This window comes from Lutjanus erythropterus, chromosome 10 (assembly GCF_056507025.1).
Source record: "Lutjanus erythropterus isolate fLutEry1 chromosome 10, fLutEry1.hap2, whole genome shotgun sequence".
Lineage (NCBI taxonomy): Eukaryota > Metazoa > Chordata > Actinopteri > Lutjaniformes > Lutjanidae > Lutjanus > Lutjanus erythropterus.
Window position 1 is genome coordinate 15,815,058 of NC_139326.1, and position 18,962 is coordinate 15,834,019.

Below are 18,962 nucleotides of genomic sequence, written 5' to 3' on the forward strand. Positions count from 1 at the left end.
TCTGCCTATGTTGAAACATAATAATAATAATAATAATAATAATAATAATAATAATAATAATAATAAAAACAGCTACAATGTTTTTTTCAAAATAAGATAAATTAATTATAATGGGAACAAAAGAAAGAAAATGCAGCATTTCTACCAGCTTAGAGGAAAAAAGAAAAAACAAAAACAAAACACGTCAGGATAACATTTTTTTGTAAAACTCCCAGGTCTCAGGGTAGGATTTGAGATGTTTCTGTCTGTCCGGTTAACCAAGCAGAACTGAAATCTCTGTTGTTGTTTTTTTTCTGCCGCTTTTTAACAACTCCGCCTACGACATGAGAAGAGCCAAATTGTCCATTCCCCGGGAGGAAGCGCGGGTCCCACCAGCAGGCCTGGCTCCTCGCCTGCCTTTTGGGGGTATTTTCGTATGCATGTGCGTGCCTGGCCGTGTCCGATCCAAATAGATTCGCCTCACGTCACCTTCCCACCCTCCCACCTACCCACCCATCACCACCCTGCACATAAAACATTCATTAGAGCGCAGTCCTGCGCTGCAAGAAATGTCTGTCTGAATAAGATATTAAGCCTCACATTCACTCATAAATTCTTTAAAGTCCAACATTCATGTAAACTAACTTATTTTTCCAGCACAGTTTTGTTTGTGTTAGAGATTTTCCATAAATAACTAGAGTGAAACCAGGCAGAAAATACTGTAAATGAAAGAAACACATAAATTCTGTTTTGCCATATGAAAATTCTTTGAGATTTAAGGTGAATATTTCTTGCAGCGTGCTATATGCCAATAAAACATTCATCTCTGACTCCTCTCTCTCCCTCTTTCTCTCTCTTTCCGCCAAACGCACCTCGCCGCCCCGCCCTCCCCTCCCTCCCCGCGGTAAACGCACACTGATGCTCACCAGTGCGGCCGACATCCGTGCGCATCCTCCACCAACACTTTTCTCCGTCTACTTGTGGAAATATACAGCGGGGCAAGAAGTGATCGGACTGGATATGTGCTTCTGCGATTTCAAAAACATGGATCCAATACTGATTTTTTGCCTGTGTCGTTGATTCTCCACTTCTCTCCTGCGTTAACACTTCTTCTCTGTTTTTGCGCGTCCTATATTTTTGGGGAGGTGTCGACTGGTGTTGTCGAGTCTACTGATCCCAGTTTGGATGTTTATTGCTGACTATTTTCTAATCCCTCGTCCAAATGACTGAGCTCGGGTGCAGCCGGAGACGTGGCTCCCCACTCGGGAAGACCTACGGCTAAAGTTTGAAGGGTGCAGGAAGGGTGCTTTAGGCTGTCCGTCTCCCGCCGTGCACTGGATTTGCAATTACCCATAAATTGCAATAAACAACGCGTGGATATCCTATCTGTCTGCGCACACACGCTGGGATTCATTCGACTTGGATTTATAGCTACAGCTTCTGGATTTCACCCCCATCTAAATCATGAAGACCGTTATTATTGATGGTGAGTACAAATTAATAGACAAAAAGACGTCTTTGTAAAGTTTTCACATAAAGCAGACAGGAGGACCCTGCTGGGTTGCTGCGCAGTGATAAAATCCACATCGGGCACTGTGGAGAGCAGACAAGCAAAGATAAATCAGATGTCCTAATTGGAGTTTACTCTGCTGGCTCCTGCGGGGTTTGCTTAAACTGGTACATGACTGACAATATGCGCAAAAACGCACCTAATCTGCACAGTAACACATTATTGTTGTATTTGTGGAGCGGACTAACAAGCAGCGTCAATATCACTAGTGGATATTGCGGCTGTAAACGACCTTGACTCAGTAGCTCTTAATTGAGTCATAATTCAGAGCAGATTTGGTGCGTGCCTTTCTCTGTCTTTATCTCTTTGTGTGCGTGTGCGTAACCGTGTGCGTGAGAGCGAGGAGAGAGTGAGAGGCCGTGGAGTGTTTGTGGCGGTCAATATGCTCTGCATGATATCGCAACTTAACCCGGGCATCCGATCAGCCCGTCTGGACACTGTGGGCTGAGCTTTTGATGAAGTCTGCAGATGGTCCGCTTGGCGGCCCAATAATACCGCCTCACTCTCCAGCTCCTTGGCGTGTAATTGGTGTTTCTGTGGCATCGTCCCACTCAGGGCGACGCCAAAAAGACAGGAAATTGGGCCTTATCACCGACTGGACGTGGAGTTATTCTAATGAGGACAGGAATGCTCTTACATTCCCGCCGGAATGGCTGAGAATTTCATTTCTTGGCAGGAGCACGCCGTGGGCTGTGCGTGCGTGTGTGTGTGTGTGTGTGCGCCGATAGGTGGAGGGAGAGAGGGAGGGAGGGAGGAGGAAGCACCTGGCATATCAGTGCGTGTGTGTTCCTGCACGCCTGAGTGTAGCCGTGTCTGTGTTGTGTAAATATGTTTAATGCAGTGCAGAGAGGAGAACACTGACATGGCGTGTGATGTTTGTTAAGCAGCACCACGATGAGATAAGTGCATGTATGTAACATCCAATTTGTTCCATCAAAAGCTGCTGGAAAACCCTCATCTCCACCCTGCCCCACCCCTACACTCTGAGAAATAAAGGTGCTAACTGGAACCACAAAGGGTTCTTCGGCTTATCCCCAGAGGAGAACCCTTTGTGGTTCCTGTTAGAACCATCTCTTTTTTGTTACATTTCTGCTTGTGCTGTGACTTTATGCTGTTGTGTCAAAACAATTCATTTTCAACCAATAAAGGTGCATCTTATCTTATAAAGGTTCCCTTTCAGAGTTCTTACTAGAACAAAACATGAAGGGTTACCTATAGAACCATTTGAGAAAGAAATCCAACGAGCCCCTACATGAGAGGTTCTACAGAGAACCTTTTCTATGGTGTAATGGCTCCACCTAGAACCTTCTCTGCAGATTCAATCTAGAACCTTTCCACCTTCTGGTTACTAACAAGAAACTGACCCATGGGTGTTCTACAAAGAACCCTTTTGTATTTGAAAAGTTTTATCTAGATCCCACACAGGGGGTTCTTTGTAGAACTTTTTTATTCATAAAGTTTTATGTGGAATCCACACAGGGCTTCTACCAAGAACCCTTTGATGTTCCAATGGCTTTCTTTTGAACCCACCCAGGGGGGGTTCTACCAAGAACCCTTTTATGTTCCAAAGGTTTTAGGTAGAACCCACTCAGAGGGTTTTACCAAGACCCGTTTATATTCCAAAGATTTTTTCTAGAACTCACCACCACTCATCGGTTCTTCAGAGAACCCTTTATGTTGTGTTACAAAGACCCCATGACAAACCCTTGATGAAAAAGTTCTTGTAGGATTTCCACAATTCCTAAAGAGCTCTTTCTTTCCAAAGGGTTCTTTGGATAAAAAGGGGTTCTTAATAGATGACCCTTGATGAGCCCTTTCTTCAAGCAAATAGTTAAGGGTAGAACCTCAGCCTTTCAGGAAGAACCCTTTTGAACCCTCATTTGTAAGAGTGTGTACACACACACACACACAGTGCTTATGCAACATGCTGTACACACTCGCTCTTCCTCACGTTGTTCATTACTTGGCTAAAACTGCAGGATTATGGGAAGAAAGCTGCAGATTATTGTGGGCCTACAGACTAACTTTGCATTTCACAACTAGCAGAATCAAAGAGACACATCTACTTGTGCATTCTCTTTGATATGTCACAGGGTGATGCAAATTCAAGTGCACACCCCTTCATTGGCACAGAATGGCTCTGGGTCCCTCACACCCTTCAGGCAGGTTTTCATCATCCAACTGCTGGTGTGATTTAGCACCAGGCTCCTGACACACACCTATATGTCTGCCTTTTTTTTATTTGCTGCTGCAATTATAACTAGTATCCATCTTTCAGGCTGCTGATTTGGCGGAGAAAATATGGCCTGTCGTGTCTTGTGTTTAAGGTGTCAGAGTGAGGAGGGACTTTAATTTGCACTCTTTTTCAGCCAGTCAGCATATGATCAAATGACTCTGTGGGAAAGCTGTTGCTCGGGGGTGCCGTTGCTCCCTGTCTACTGCCAAGCAAAGCCAATAAAGCCCAAATGAATGGATAAAACCATTACGGTGGAACTGAAAGCTTTCTCTTCAGGAGTTTTAAACCACTACAACAACAATGAGGACATTTTTTCAATTAGTTAACTTTTGTTAATATTTTGGCAGTGCCTTGCCAAAAAACTCTGCCCTATTTTTTAAAAAAAATAGGCCACAAGATGCACCGTCTGACGTGGTGAGATAATTGTTCAGAACGTATCAAGCTGTAAAGAGAAAGATGGCAATAACAATAGCTGATTTGCATAGCTGCATTAGGTGGGATCAAACATCGTGCCATAAACTGACAATGAGACACGGCATCTTCCGCATCCTGAAAGAGAATGTGGAATTGATCCATCTTTGTGTTTGTATGGGTGTATATATGAGCACAGGGGGAGGGCTGTGAGGGATAATGTGTGTGTGGGTGCAGTGCTCTTTGAGTATATGGGGAGGTCTGAGGAAGAGAAAGAAAGGCAGCAGGAAAGGAAGAGAGAAAGCATGTGAAATTGAGGAGTGTGGATGTAATGAAACTTATCATGACTTATCCCCCCTGTGGTTTCTTGTTAAAGTGTCTCTCATCACATATGTCATCCGTATGGATGATGCGGCAAAGTCAGACTCTGTCGATGAGGGATGTATTTCCATTCTTGCGAGTTCTTATTCTTTCTTCTTTTCTTAAGTGGCTAAGGTCAGCAATGAGACCAATAAAAGCACAACTCCTTTCTTAAGGCATTGACGGGGGGGAATATGAAGGATTTTTTAACTCCCTACAGTGCAAAATGACCATAATATATCTGTAGCCTGGAAGGTTGTTGATCAATACGACTGACTCATTGATTACTCTGCCAGGTGCTGAGATTTCTGGCTTTCATTTCTAGGTTATTCAGCCTGAATTTCATGACCCTCCCAGTCTCCCTGGTCTCATTTATTCACTTTTTCCCAAAGTCTTTAACAATTGAAGATAGTGCTATATGAGCAAGACCTCTCAGCTATGAAGACTAATAAGCCTCATTACCCGTACCGGAGACCTGAGCAAGCTTGAAGAAGGAGAGATAATAAGTTCTGCTAATGTTGTTGCAATTCCTGCTGGTCACCAATAGAGGTCGATACAGGTCACAGATTGGTTATTACCCCCCTTCCGTGGTGAAGTTTTTGGGGTCAACAGGAGTCAACTGTGATGAGTGCAACATGTGGTTTGGCTTCAACCCAAGCAAACCAAAATCAGAATCTGAAGATGGTTAACAGGAGGTCGGTTGGCTCAGCAATTCAATTGTGTTCTTCCACAAAGCACATCAGTGTTGTCCTCTGGGTTTCCACCAGAGGCAGAAAATGAGGAGAAATACAGAAGGCAGTTTTTAAGGGTAATTGGCTCCATTGCAGACATTCAGGCTTGGTTCCACTTGTCTCTGTCTTATCGGCACGGCACTGCAGGGTTTTTTTTTTTTTGTTCCATCACAACAGAATCTCCTTGTTTATCTAACAAGTCAATAACATCCCCATCCAATTATTTATTTACCTAATCACCCAGATTCATAATTAAAGTTTTGCAGCAACAGATGTGTAGTAAGTGTTTGATACTGGTATTGCCTAAAAAGAGTTTTTATCCTTCTAAATATGTCTAAAATCTAATTGTTCTCTTCATGTAATGCACTACTGCATGATATAATGACATCTCTAGGGAGTTGTTGCTGAATTAAAATAAGGAGATCTACTTTTGACATGTAATTATTTGAAGTTTTATGTAATGCATGACAGTTTGTGTGGTAATGCGGTAGATCACATTCATTCATTATAGTCTAATCAGCCAGTTCATGGACATATTGCAATGACTCAACACTGCAAGATTATCATTAATGTTATACTGTATAATTGTTTCAACTGTTTAAAATGTTAATTATGATTTCATATCCAACTGAATTAGGACAATTGCATTATCTGTCACAACACATGCAACATACAAAAGTTAAGTATAATAACTGTTTGATAATGGTATTAAAAACCTGCCAAAAAAGTTTTTATCCTTCTAAATATGTCCAAAATCTAATTGTCCTTTTCATGTCATGCACTACTGCATGATATAATGACATCTCAGGAGAGTCACTGAATTAAAATCAGAACTTTAGTTTTGACATGTAATTATTTGAACCTGTACATATTTAATTTAAAATCATATTTTATTACAGTCTAATCACCAATTTCTGGACATGTTACAATTTGTCATCTTCCAATTAAACATTCCAATTAAACAAACTGAAATGCATTACAGAAAGTAATGCATTTTGATTGTTGATTGTTTTCATTCATTAGCATTATAGGAAGCATTTAATGTATATTCAATATATTTTATTCTGAATGTTTACCATTTTATTGCATGATATCATTTTGAACTACAGTTGTTAAATGATTAATCATGAATTGATTAATGTCTTTTACTAAATTAAACAATAAAAAAGTCTATTAAATGATAATTAATAGTCTGAAATGGCAGTAATTGCAGCATTTGTTGAATAAGGACAGTTAAACTTCAACTTGTCCCTATTTTGGACAATAACATTTATTGTTTAACTCTAAAATGTCCTGCCTCCATTACATATCTTTGTCACAGGTATATATGTGTGTGTATATCTCTCTCTATAAACAGACACATACACATCTGTACAAAGAATATCAGTTAATATATCAATATCAGAATTTTTTTTTCCCTATATTGTTGGCATCAGCATCAGCCTCAGAAACTCAGTACTGATCAGGCCCTAATTATCAGTCACAACACATGCAAGATACAGGGAGAGTTTGTGCAAAAAATATGGTTCGTGTTTAAAAATGTTTTGGATTTTTCCTCCATTTATAATCCTGTGAGACATTGTATTCATATTTCCCATCGATTGTTCAATGTCTAAAGGATGAAGATGTCAATATTTTGTGCTACATAGCCTTGGTGGTATTAATGCCTAATGCCTTAGTTACAGTGACAGACTGCAGCAGGCTATCTGAGAGCGGATCTGCTATGTTCACTGCATCCTGATGAGCACGCTCCTTCAGGGGCTTCTTTTAATTGGCCGCGCCCTTCAAGTAGCACTGCATTTGTTTATACAGTACATGCACGCACACACACACAGATTCCCGCTGATACCCACACACAAACACACACACAAGCATGCTGGCCTCGGATATCCTTGGAACTATCCGCTCTAGGTTATCCCAGCCTCCCAGCCCTTCACTGCTAATCAGCAAGACAGAGGAACTAAGTGGATAAACGAGTAAAATTCTATTTGTTTATACAGAGGAAGCTAAGGGGCGAAAATACACAGAAATCAGTAGAAATGGAATACACTATTCCCCCAGATTACCAGTCCTTAATCCTCTCTGTGGGTTATTATTCTTCTGTCAGAATATTTGGAGGGACAACGAGCAGAGATGCTAACCCCCCCCCATCACACTCCTCGCTTAAAATTAAAAAATAAAAGCTAACAATAAGTGCTGGCTCTTGTCTTGAGGAGGCTGTGGGAGAAAAGGGAGGACCAGAAGAATTAGGGTTACGCAACTTTAGGGTGGTGAGGCGGGTGGAGTCTTTATGGGGGGATTTATTTGTGTCTTTTTACAAAAATCCACTCTGACACTGTATCATAATCCTTTAAAGGTGCCTATGCATGACAGAGCAGATCAAAACCTCCAATGTGCCAAAGCCCAACACTTAAATAAAAGACAAGGGAAATTTCCATACAATATGCAGTTGCATCAGAGCTGCATTCGCACTGGAGTCGAGATACGTACCAGTCAGGCAGCAATCCCCCCCTCGAGGGGATGAAACGTGCATCTGTTGATCCCTTTAACACGGCAAGAACATTATGGCACCGGAGCGCCTAGCATGCACAAACAGAGCTGGCTAATTTGTCGAACACGTTGCCCATCTCACTCCACGGCACAGTGTCATCTTTCAGTCTGAGGTTTCACACCACTGTTCTTGCTGCGTCCTTGGAACTCGGCGTGCCCACTTTTCCGTCTGTGTATCCATGAAAGTTGTATGGTTGTTCTAATCCCATTGCAGATCCAAAAGTGTGCACCGAGCTGGCTGAACGTCGGTGACGCTGATTATACCACAATGGGGCGGCTGACTGATGGCCTAGTAAATTGTTAATTAGACAGAGCAGAAGCCGCTCTTAAATTAGACGCATGAATGGAGCCGTTGTCAGCCTTATAAGTCAACCCTGCTCCGCTACTCCTTCTTGCAGGCTGCAGTGCCACTCAGATAGATAAAGTGGCTGCCTGATCCAAGACAGGAGCACAAGTACAATGTCATTGATCACAGTGTTAGGAGGAGGGTTAGCATAACTGATCAACACCAAACACCCGTAGCTACAGAGATACTGTGCGCGGTGTTGGCCTTTTATTTACAGCTGAATTGGTATGATATCCCGCAAGCTCCTTTTTATTCACAGCTAGACTCAACAGTCTAAAAATCCCTGAAATCTCTGTGGGTTTTTCATTTAAAAAGATGTTTTTAGTTTGAATGGAGGTTGAATATCTGAATATCAATGCTGATTCAGTGAATAAAAAAAAGATAACTACTTGTAAAGAGAAAGGGGCATAAAAGTTGTCATATTCAAAAGTCAAGACTATTAAACAAAATAATCACACTGTCTCCTGTCATATCTGTCAAACCCTGACAGATTGATTCATAAGTAGATTTTTTAATGATATAATTGACAGTCACATAAATAGTCACATTTTATTTTACAGTACACTGTAAGACAAGCAAGCTGTACTAGAAATAATCTCTCTCTCTCTCTATAAGTCAGTATTAGACCCTTTATTAGGCTTTATTACAGGTTCTCTACGTCTCCATTTTAAATCAATTTTTGAATCAGATTTTCCAAGTCAAGGCCAAAATTATAGAAGTAGATGAATATTTACAGTACAGTTCTCTTGTGCCGTGTCCCAAATTACCCTTTAAGAAAGTCTAACGAGGGTCTAATACTGTTTAATAAAGAACATATTGTTTATAGTTTTTGCCTGATTTGATACAAAGTACAATTTGCTACATATTATTGACTGTCTAAACGTTGTATATGCAGTGTACATGATGTGTAAGTCAGTTCTCATAGATCTACAGCAGAGACCTTGATGGTGGCAAAGAGGCAGGTCCATCAATACTTGGCTTCACTAAAGACGGAGGACATTTTGATATAATTAGCCACATTTTGCTGACATATGACCTGATCTGAAGTCTGCACTCAGTCAATATTGGCTGCATCGCTTTTAACAGCAGGGCTGTGAAATGTTCAAGCGAGTATTTCAGAGGGAGGATACCCTGAGGAAGAACCTCAGATTTCTCTCCTCCACGGATGGATAAATATTCACTGGTATTTTTAGCCGTGTTGATTTTTTTATTAGCGCCAGTGACGCAAAAATGGAGTCCCTACCAGTCCTCTTGATCATCCTAAGTGAGTCTGCCTGTTGTTGTGATTAGTTTGCAAACTCAACAGATGGGAGTTAGTATATTGATGCTGTGTCTTACTCAATCCCTGGCAATATGTTGTTGAAATGCAGGGGGTCACCTTTCTCTGCATTGTTGGATTCTATTCTTCTTGTTATTTATCTTCATTCGAGGCAAAGGTCCAAAGGCCCTCTTCAGAAGGACTCTGACTCGCATAAATAGCTGCATATACGGGTGTTTTTAAGTGAAGGACAAACAGTGTATGCTGAATTCAGAGGCTGCATATTTTAGCAAGCTTTCAAAGGGCAGTTGCAGCATGGGGTGAAAGAAAGAAGCACCTTGAGATGACGGAGTAAGGAGCCCACTTAATGACAGAGAGGGTGGAGACAGGCTAGACAAACCAATAATTAGATAGATAGGATGGATGGATAGATAGATGATTGAGAGAATTTTTTTTATGTATGGGTCTATGCATTGTTTTCAGAAAAATCTTGCACAGTATACCTTCAAAGGCAGTATAATAATAAGACATTATGGAGAAAAATATAGTTTATTGTTGAGTCCAGGTCGTCAAATACAGAAGCTTTGGGTTGGTGGCAAACACCAGTGTGTCTTTTGATTACAGTCTAGCTATTTGACTTTTACAGTCTTGTTTTATTCAAATTTTCTTTTAAGAATCCTTAAGTTTTCAGTGTTTACATAGAAAAAAACACACTCAGGCATTAATAAAATAAGCCTGTCAATAGTAATTTACTACCACTATCTGATTACCTGCTGCACACATACAGAGTTGTCGTCAACACAGCAGCAGGGAGCAGTGAAGTTGGTCATCTGCAGCTCTGTATCCAACAGGTCACTCTATGATTGCTGCTTCTTCTTTTTCCTTTACTTCCTTCCAAAAATTAAAAAGGATCCACTGAAGAAAAATGCAGAAAATTAATAGTAATGTTTTAACGTTTTCAGTGTCAGTTTAATTATTGTTTTATTATCTCTGAGTCTGAACACACTGTACAAACAGAGTAGAAAAAAAGGCACACAGGTTTAGAGAAACTCTGCAGTTTAACCACTGTTTAATTTAGCTGCAGTTAGGAGCTATCTGTAGCAACAGTATCATCAACTGAACTTTATGAAATGCGAGAATATTTGTACAGCCTTTGTTTTCATTTAGAGTTCCTTAGTCAAAGAAACAATTTGCTAAGCCTGCCTGTGTGGCGCTAATGTTATTATAAGAGGATATTTCTCCTCTGTAAGTGCTCGGTTGGGAAGCAGTGGAACTCGTGCATGGAGAGTCAAATACAATACATGGCATTCCTGGAATTTAAGCCCATGTTGCTTAGAAAGATATTTCAGAATAACGCTGGTGTTTCCACCCTTAATTTTACAGACATTACAACTGGCGCTGTTGTCATATTTCTTTGTGAAATGAAGCCACACTTTGGACTGTTTCTTTCTCGCCACTAAGACCTCTTGTTGTTATTGCAAGTTTGCAACAACATAGACACACAAGTTTGATGTCACTTTGCAGTGCGCAACTGTCAGAAAAACATGCTGGCAACGACAAAAGAAATTAATAATCTCAGAGGTATATTATTCTGAGGGATGGAACCAGTTCTCAGCTGGATCATTGACAGACTTAGGAAAACAGTTTTGTTTGGTGCAGATCCCCACAAAAATCACACCATAATCATTTCAATATGTTTTTCAATTAAAATGAAAATAATAATGTAAACTTATCATCAATTTTAGTATTCCAATTCATATCACAGTTGCAATATCAGTCAAAATCGTGTCTACTCTCAATTAGATACTTTTTCAAAATTGTCCATTGCTAATAAATACATTCAGTGCCTAAAACAGAAAATGATAACCATAAATAGTATAAAAATTGAGTTTTATTTCATGAAAGTCTTAATGACCATAACATTAAAGAAGGAAATTTGGCATTAGGAACAAGTGGAATTGCTTGACTTATTCAGCAGGAGGCCTGAGCTGAAAAGAAAATTAATTTACTCAACTATCCTTACATTTAAAATTGTGGTAGAACAAAGCCTCTGAGAAACTCCCTGTGAGCTTGGTGGCTAGTTTGCAGCTGAAATATGTATGTGGAGCCCTTCAAAGGAAATGGGTCGTCGCTCCTTGGCTCAGGGGAAATTGATCTGTTATAGATGTGAAAGCTCATTCTGTAGGTGCTAAACATATGTAATATATACCTGTTTTAGTGGCCAATTTTTACATGGCAGACATAACTTTCTTTCATACACAAATCAATGGCCTCAATGGCATGTGGGAGTAAAAGGATTTGTCGAGCAGGAAATGCATAATCCTGAAACTGCTGCAGGAGAAAGGTAAGACTTTCTAAACATACTCACAAGCACAAAAGTGGAATCAATGAAGATCCCACTTGTCTGCTACAATAAGAGTGCCCCATAACCTTCGCTTTGAAAGAACAACACTATTGTTTATCTGCATGTAATTGGACAGGGCTGCCCTGGCAAAGCAAAATACAGTGCGAGGGAAAGGTAGCTCCCTGCAAGCTAAGATGTAACGTCTGTGTTCAGGGCCGTTCACTTGAATCAGGTCTCGCTCTCAGTCATCTCAGGGGCCCAAAGTAGGTCATTCTTATTAAAATGCAAATCTGACAAGTGCAATTCACTGGTACTCCCCCTTTTGTCCCTGTGGATTGTGTACGTATTTCCCTCCAATTCTTTACGATATTTCCTTCACTCTGGCAATCTCTTACTCCTCTCACATTGTGTTGGTCATTCTTCTCTTTCTAATTCTATTACTACCTCAACCACATACACACCGTCGCTCATCTTTCTGTCTTCACTCTCAGGTGTAAATGCTGATTATCTTGTGTAGATATCAGGCCACGGCAAATTAAATGTGACCGCAGCTAGCCTGCCAGGACGTCCATTATAATGATATCTGTAATCTGCTAGGCTCAGGGGAAACAGTGGGGGTGGGGGGTTGGGAAGATAGAGGGATGATGATAGACGGGGATTCAGGATGTATCCGGTAGCTGGCAGGAGAGAGGCGGACATGGATTTTCCTCCACTGATGAGGCTTGCGTGGACTACAGGACCATATGTCATTCATGGATTTAAATCCCATGAACCAGAGTGTCATTCAAGGCTGAATCAAAACACGAGGTCATGAACCGTTGTATACAGCATGTTGAGAGAGTTGAAAGCTGATTTTTTCCCCCCTTATTTTATCCTCTTTTTTTTCCTTTTTCAACTACAACGTTTGTGGTAAGCATCCCTTGTTGCTGCACTCTTAGAAATAAAAGAGTTACCAGAACTGTGCAGGTCCTTCAACTAGTCCCCATAAGACAGGTATGTCCAAACTATTCCATAAAGGGCCGATGCAAGTTTTTGCTCCAACCAACCAACAGGACACCTGACTCGACTAATCAGCTGTTTGAAGACTAAAATCAGTTGATTAGATGATGGTGCGCTCCAGCTTGGTCGTAATGATGGTGGTGGTAGAACCTTTTAGAACCCTTTCAGTGGGTTCAACACAGTACCTAAACAAACTAAAGGGCTATACCTAGACCCATCTGTGAAAGGTTACACTCAAAACCCTCTCTGGTGGTTCTTCTAAGGGTGCAAACGAGAACCTACCAAGGTTGTTATACAGAGAACCCTTTTATATTACACAGCTTTCATCTAAAACTCACTCACAGGCCTTCTCCACTAACATGGAATAGGCCCAATTATGTTTCAAGCACCTGGATCATTTCCACCAAAAATGAACTGTTTCATTCGCTGAAAAGTTGTTTCCCAGCTGGAACCAAAAATAGCAGGTTTAGTTCGGCAACCAAAGTGAGCGTGTGACATTCTGCAGGTTTTTGTGCATTGTGCAACAACTCTGATGATGACATCCTTGATTACAATGGTTCTACTTGAAACTGGTGAAAATGTGGGCTGGTTCACGAAAGCACCAAGGTTCCAGTGATCTTGAGCGAAACCAGTTCAAAAACCAGAGATAATTTGGTGGAAAAGGTACCTTAAGTTCTATGGTGAAATGGTTCCTCCTCATCCCCGCTCTGGGGGTTCTATCCAAAACTTCTCCAGCTTCTTGGGGTGCTAACAAGAACCCACCCAGGGTGATCTACAGAGAAATCCGTTATATTCCACAGGTTATATCTAGAACCCATCCAGGGGGATCTAGAAATATATGTTTATAATGGTTTCATGCATAACTCTACTTCTTCACCATATTGTATTTTACAGATGAATCTCATTGATTCTATACTGTAGTAATTCATCATTTTAACAATATATGCTATAATTACCCATTGTCTAAATTTAGATAACAGCCATGAAGAAACCTTTCTTCCAAACGGGGTTCTTAATTGAGCCCTCTTCAAAAGCAAATGGAGCCTTTATTTCTAATAACCCATATTTCTAAGAGAATGTGTTTCTGCACCATGGATGATGGTTTGACAACTTAATCCTTATACTTTGTGTTGGAGGGTATCAGCTTCAGTAGTGTTTGATGGTGTTTGTCTGTTCAGCCATATGGTAGCAATCCATGATCATGATAACTACCTGGTTCTTGTCTTTATTCTAAACAATCCGGCAGCTAGAATCACAAGATGCATCTCCTTCCATTCCCCAGGCAATTTTTCCAGAGAAAGATCTACACTGAGTGTTAGGATCAACAAACATTGACACATTTTTCTCCTTAATAGTTATCAGCCAGTGATAGAGACTCAGAATGTAATGCATCTGAAAGTATTGTGGGTGATTGTACAAAGGAACTCTGCACTATCGAAACAACAGCGTTTAGATCCTGCAGTGCAGCGTTTTGACATGACTCTCAATGCATTAGAGCGGGCGGGAGAAAAACTTCCCATTGAATCCCTTTGACACTGGGGATCGGAGAGCACAAAGGAAGAATTGATCTGATGAGCGGAAAGATTGTAACTGGGGATGTGTCGTTGTCGCGGGTGCGTCGGCTTGGCTCGCATTCCAAAACCTCTAATCAGAAATGGTTCTTGTTTTCACATGCCTGTCCATGTTCCCAGCAAAGCCTATCATCACAGCAATTATTCCAGTGAGGGAGATGAGCACTGCCAACACTCCATCTCCGAGCTGTAAACAAATTATGCTGAGGGGTCTTGATGATGTCTGTGTGAGAAACGAAATAATCTGAGACCAATTCTGATGGTCCCGCTGAGCCTTCTCCGGGGTCCTCAGCCAGCAGATACACATAGGGGTGAAACTGTGCCGCCAGTGGAAAGAAGCTGGCTGTTGCAGCAGTGTCTTCCAGATGTACTCAGGCCCAGTTCTCCAAGGGTGCATGCATTTCAGATTCAGTTTAATAATGCCAAGTGCAAAGTGGTAGGTCTGTATGGTTATGCTGTACCTGCCTAGTGCTCTTTTCAGGTGTTTTAATGAAGGTAAACAGTGTTGGCCATCATGCATAATGGCGTGGCACTTCTCAGACTTCTCAACTTGCCATTGGTGCTGTTTGACTCATAAAGCAAACTGTTCCTGAAAAAGAATAATGTGCTGTATTCACTTAAAGACTGTTTTCAACTTTTTCCAGCTTTTTCCTTCTGTGGTGGTAAATGAGAGTCGATCCAGAGATGAGACAGAGACGGGAACTCAGTGCATGATTCCAGCATATTTGGGCCCATACCATTACAGGCTACTATTTTCATTTCAGATGCACTCCCAATCATTTTATTCTGGGATCGGGCCTGGATGAACTGCATATCTGTGATATATTGGTGATTTGTTTCTTTCCAAACTGTATTTACCCATTTTTCAACTCTCATCAGAAGTGCAGACTTCGCTCCACTTGTTTGGATAATGAGTTTTGACAGATCCAGCTTTTTCTCTGTTAGCATAAATCAAGGCTTGAAATTTCCACCTGGCACTTTTAAAAAGTAATTGATGAAGATGCAACTGCCATACGCACCCGTAAACGTAATATAATTCAACGTGATGCCATTTAGTCAGCGGAGGTTAATTTTACTGACATGATTTTGTAATTAGTCAAACAACTGGTGGCTTGTGTGTTTTGATCTATTGCATGTTTAAGCTTTTGTCTCGTGGAAATTTCTGGTGGTTTTCAATAAATCTTTCAGTGGTTTTGCCGTGGGTAATTGACAGGTTATGTTTTCTCCCCCTCCATCGCTCCCTTGGAAGGCATTAGCATATTGAGTTTCGTGCCCGACTGTGAAGCGATTCCCACCATGCCTTTAAAAGGCATCGCATGAATAGGCGGCACATTATACCGCAGAGAAATATGAGACAGGAGAGAGAGAGCACACTCTTCCTCCACTTTTCCTTGCAGCTCATACACACTTCAGTGAGATGAGCCCGACATGCGTGCACGCACACACACACACACACACACACACTGGCTGCTAGAGCCCCCTGCTGCTTGCTGACTCACACAAGGTTTAGGAGGCGGACCATATTTTCAGGAGGGGTGAGTAGTAAATGTTACATTCCCAACTCCCACAGTTAACTCCGGAGAAACAGCCATGAAATAGGTACACCTTCCCCTCCAAGTTAAAGACACCTGAGCCTCTCCTGGTTTATCCCTTGTTTATTGTTGCCTACTCTACCATGGCACTGAAATTAGAGTTCAAAATCACACCCAGGAATTCAACTATGGGTTGACTAGAGACACAGAAATCAAAGTGCTGGACTTTTCTTCTGAAAGTCAATACCACAGGGTGGATTTGCTGTCAACAGCCCAATCTACCATTAAATATATTTCTGAGATGGCTAATAATTGATCTCATGCAGTGTTTCTTAACAGCTTGGTTAGGAAAACAGCAGTACTGTTAGTGCAATCTTTTTTTCATTGTTCAACATAAAACCAAATTTCATCAGAATTACATTACGTACTGGAGATAGTCTATAGGAGGAGATTTTCAAGTTAATTACATCACAGGGAATAGAGAGGTCAAAAAAGACCTCTGATGTCTCAGTGGAGTCATGCACCATAGTGATCTATTACAGCTTGAATCTGTCGGCACGGGTGCATCACGTCGTGGCTGTGCAACGTCCTGCCATTCTACACAATCCTCGTGATTCCACTGCACTTCAAATATATGCTGAGTCTATTTTTGATGGATCTCGTATCAATGCACAGAGCAGTTTGAGCGGGCAGGAAGTCAGACGTAGAAACACCACAGAGAATGGATACATACATTTAGAGAAAATTTAGGAATTGTCAAGAGAAAACAAGGATGCATCACAGTCACAATCACAAACACAAGTCCAATGTGGGCCTACAATATTCAAAGTTAAAAACAGTTACGTTTTTTGTTTTTGTTTTTAAAGTTTGCTTTAATTATCCTTGAAGAGACTCTGTAAAGGTGGAGCTAGTGATTCTGGGGAAAGATTGTTGATGGGTTTCATTGTTATGTTGTGTGGCTCGGTGCCATTTACCGAACCCAAACTATTTGATGAACTAACAATGAGATAATCAAAAGTTCACAATCTTTCTACAGAATTGCTTCCCCAACCTTTAATTAAACAGAATATCAGGTAAAAGTAAGAACAGAAAATATTTGCATGCATCCAAGGATTCAAAGATTTAGAGGCTTTATCTTTGCATGCAGAAATAAACAAGTTATCAGTGCTATGTAATTCTTAGTTTGCTCTCTTATTCTGTTACATTTATAAATATGTACTAGAAACTCAAGTTTAATACACAGAGAAAGAAAGACAAGAAAGAAGAAGCAAGAACAAGAGCGGGCATTGGCAATAAACAATGTAAAAAAAATATGTGCAGTGTAAAACAGAATAAAAACAGTCTGTGAAGTATAAAACAGTATAAACGTCTGTGCAGAAAGATGACTGAGGTAGACAAGGTGATAAACAGACAAGTAGTGGATTTAATAAGAACTATCCAGTGAATACAATATTGCATTTCGATTGAAATATCTGCTGTTAAGATTTCTGTTTCCACCCTTATACAATGGAGCGGAAAGGAATTTTGTTCTGGCGCTCAAAGAATCTAACAAATGCATCTGAAAAACAGCATGTCCTTTGAGAAGTGATGTCCCTGTAACTCAGGGATCCAAAGGTCTCATTCATGAGTAATTTTCACCTCTGAAGGTAAACACTTAGAACTACAAAAAGGTTTGAATCATTTGTTTGCGTATTTCTGTTTTGTCTTTAAAAAACAAGTTTTGTCCAAATCCACTGGTAACATATGTACATAGGTAGACCTTTGACTACATTTTGCTTTACATCACAGATATTCTGACTATATCTGTTGACTATATGAGTTGGTTTCAGGGGCAAATTTAAGCTTGTATAGTATTCCTGTTGGCTTCATATAGAAGTCTGTGTATACTATAACAGATGATTGTTTTCACCCGTCACCAAATACAAGTAAGAGTGGTGAGTTATTCTACCACTTAAGCTTTCTGCAGGCAACCAAATTACACATAGAGATACTTTTCCATTAAAACTGTTCGGTTAAATAGGTCAAGACATACATTTAGAAATTCTAGGAGTATCACAGTGTTTCCTGTCAATGGAATCTATCTGCACACAACATTGTAATAGAGACCTGTTATTTCAGAAGCTATACCATCATGCATTAGGAACCATAAACAGCCATTAGCTTCCTCAAGTGCGAGAGCACTGCACCTCACCACTGGCTGGGCGAGGCATTACTCAGCAAATGGAAGCACTGGAGACTGGAAACTTTATTGCAGATGAAAGGAGAGATGGTTTACTGACATGGACTTTATGGGTCTCTCTTCCTCAAAGTAGCCTCATTTACTGAATCTGCAGGGTTTTTTTTATTTTTATTTTTATTGGATTAGTGATTATTGGGCAAACACTGTCAGCCGCAGCTGGATAATATTTTTGTGTTGGGAGCATTACAAGCCCAGTTCCAAAAAAGGATATTGTGTAAAACGTAAAATAAAAACAAAATGCAATAATTTGCAAGAACTTGTTGATCTATAGTCATATGAATATAGATATTTAAGATATTTAATGTTCAAAGTGATTAACTTTATTGTTTTTTTGTAAATATAAACTTTTTCTGAATTTGATGACTGCAACACGTTCGAAAAAAACTGAGACAGGCATGTTTAACACTGTGATACATCACCTGTGTTAATGTTAATGTGTCTTGGCATTGTCTTGCTGAAATAAAGAAGAAAACGCACGTTGTCTGGATGGCAGCATATCTTACTCCAAAACCTGTATGTACCTTTTAGTGTTTATGGGGCCTTTACAGATGTGACAGTTGGCCATGATGCCATGGGCACTAACATGGGTTTTTAATGCCAAATAATGGGTCAAAGGTCACAGGCTTTCAATGTTGGTTTGCCCCAGTTTTCTGTTGCAAAATATTACTCTGAAATTGTTGGGCTATTTGCCCATGCAGTTTTCACCCCATCCATGCTTGTGGAGACTTTCAAGGATGCCTCTTTAATACTCATCATGATACTGTCACCTGTTACCAGTTAAACCTGTTTAACTGTTTTGCCTTTTGAATGTGTTTTTGAGCACTCCACACCTTCCC

The 18,962-nt window shown here is 40.5% G+C and overlaps 1 protein-coding gene across 1 annotated transcript in view; it reads left to right on the top strand.

Moving 5' to 3' along the window:
• Positions 1 to 893: 893 nt before the first annotated feature.
• The window catches only part of rtn4r (reticulon 4 receptor), a 61,607-nt gene continuing 43,538 nt past the window's right edge, over positions 894 to 18,962 (top strand). Inside the window, exon 1 of the mRNA XM_084728386.1 lies at positions 894 to 1,465. Within this exon, the coding sequence (XP_084584512.1) occupies positions 1,444 to 1,465 (22 nt within the window). The 5' untranslated portion in view covers positions 894 to 1,443. The remainder of the gene's footprint in view (positions 1,466 to 18,962) is intronic.